General features: G+C 62.9%; 1 protein-coding gene across 1 annotated transcript in view; it reads right to left on the reverse strand.

Moving 5' to 3' along the window:
* SZT2 (SZT2, KICSTOR complex subunit) overlaps positions 1–1,469 on the reverse strand; it is an 82,168-nt gene that overhangs the window by 23,449 nt on the left and 57,250 nt on the right. Inside the window, 5 exon segments of the mRNA XM_025207192.1 lie at positions 3–9; positions 342–459; positions 766–868; positions 1,004–1,156; positions 1,244–1,373. Of these exon segments, the coding sequence (XP_025062977.1) occupies positions 3–9; positions 342–459; positions 766–868; positions 1,004–1,156; positions 1,244–1,373 (511 nt within the window).

A 1,469-nucleotide genomic window follows, 5' to 3' on the forward strand; every position in this document is an offset into this window, starting at 1 on the left:
GCGGGATCCCTGTGGGGGTGAGAGGAAGGTGCTGTGCTGGCAACATCAGTTTCCACGGGGACCTGGGCCTAGCTCTGCCCGGGAGGGTTCCCCAGAGCCACAGTCATCAAGCACAAACAGGATCATTCCCACCTTGCTGCCACCACCACTGCTACCACCCCACCCACATGCCCCACAGGCTGCCCCAGCCCCTGCCCCAGCCTGGCTGCCCCCAGCTCCTACCCTAGCCCTGGGCCCCACTCCTCGCCCCACAGCCTACAGTGCACATTTCTCCCACTGCCCACCCCAATCCCATGCCCTCAAGTGCCCAGAGTCCCCAGGGCAGCGTGTAGCAGCCTCACCATGAGATCCTCAGGGTAGATGGGCTCCTGGCTGCGTGTCAGAGCCAGTGAGCGGCACACAGGGCCCTGGGTACTCTCCCCTTCCCATACTTTCCCGCTGTAGGTGGTTTCCATGAGCCTGGGGGCAAGAGAGGGCTTCAGCCAACAGCATGGGTCAGAAGTGCTGGACTGTGGCTCAGTGTGATACTGGTATTACCACACGCAACCCAGCGGGGCACACTATGGCCATGTCAAGGCATTTGGTCAGGCCTCACCCCCACATCCTGAGCATGGGGTGAGGAGCTGGCTGGGCAGCCAAGGACCCGGAGGCACCTGCTCTGCATGGCACAGCCACAGACTGGAGCCAGGGCAGATGCTGCAGAGCACCTGCCCACAGAGGCAGGTGGGCCCGCAGAGGAAGGGCCCAGGCCCTGCATCTCCTCACCGCAGGTAGAAGACGGCCTTGGTGGAGCGCTCCTGGTAGACAAACATGTTCTTGCGGTTCACCACGGAGAAGGCGTTGAGCACTGAGCGCAGCGCCTGGATGGCTGGGAACAATGGGATGTCAGTGACCCCGAGCTGCCCCTGCAGGGCAGGAGAAAGTCGCCGGAACCCACTGGGCACTTGGCCAGGGAGAAGAGCCCAAGCAAAGCTCCCCCTCCCCCCTTTGCATACACACGCACCTCGTGAGACCCCCATGTTGGGCCCCATCTTGAGGCGCGAGTGCACGTGGATGATGGTACTCCACACCACGTCGCAGGCAAAGTGCCCTGGCACAAACTGCATGGTGGCGGCCAGGTAGTCCCGGGGCTGGTAGCTCTCTTCTGCTGAGTAGTCTGCAGAAGGGGGAGGAGTGTCACACAACTGTAGCATGGGCCCTGAGGAGCTAAACACTGGCACCTGGGGCTGGGGGGTGGCTGTACCATCGGTGGGCAGCACGCGTTGTCGGTACGAGGTGTAGGGGGTCTCGCTCTTCCAGATGTCCTCCTCGCTCTCGGCCACCAGCAGCGAGTTGCAGATGTGGCTGTCGTGCAGGTCCTGCAGCAGCAGGCGCTGCAATAGATGTAGAGACAGCTTTGCTGCTGCTTGCACGGGCCAGCCGACAGGACCTGCTGCCAGATGCTGTCCCTGCCAACCTTGGGGGCTGAC

This window comes from Alligator sinensis, unplaced genomic scaffold, assembly GCF_000455745.1.
Source record: "Alligator sinensis unplaced genomic scaffold, ASM45574v1 scaffold781_1, whole genome shotgun sequence".
Taxonomy (NCBI): domain Eukaryota; kingdom Metazoa; phylum Chordata; order Crocodylia; family Alligatoridae; genus Alligator; species Alligator sinensis.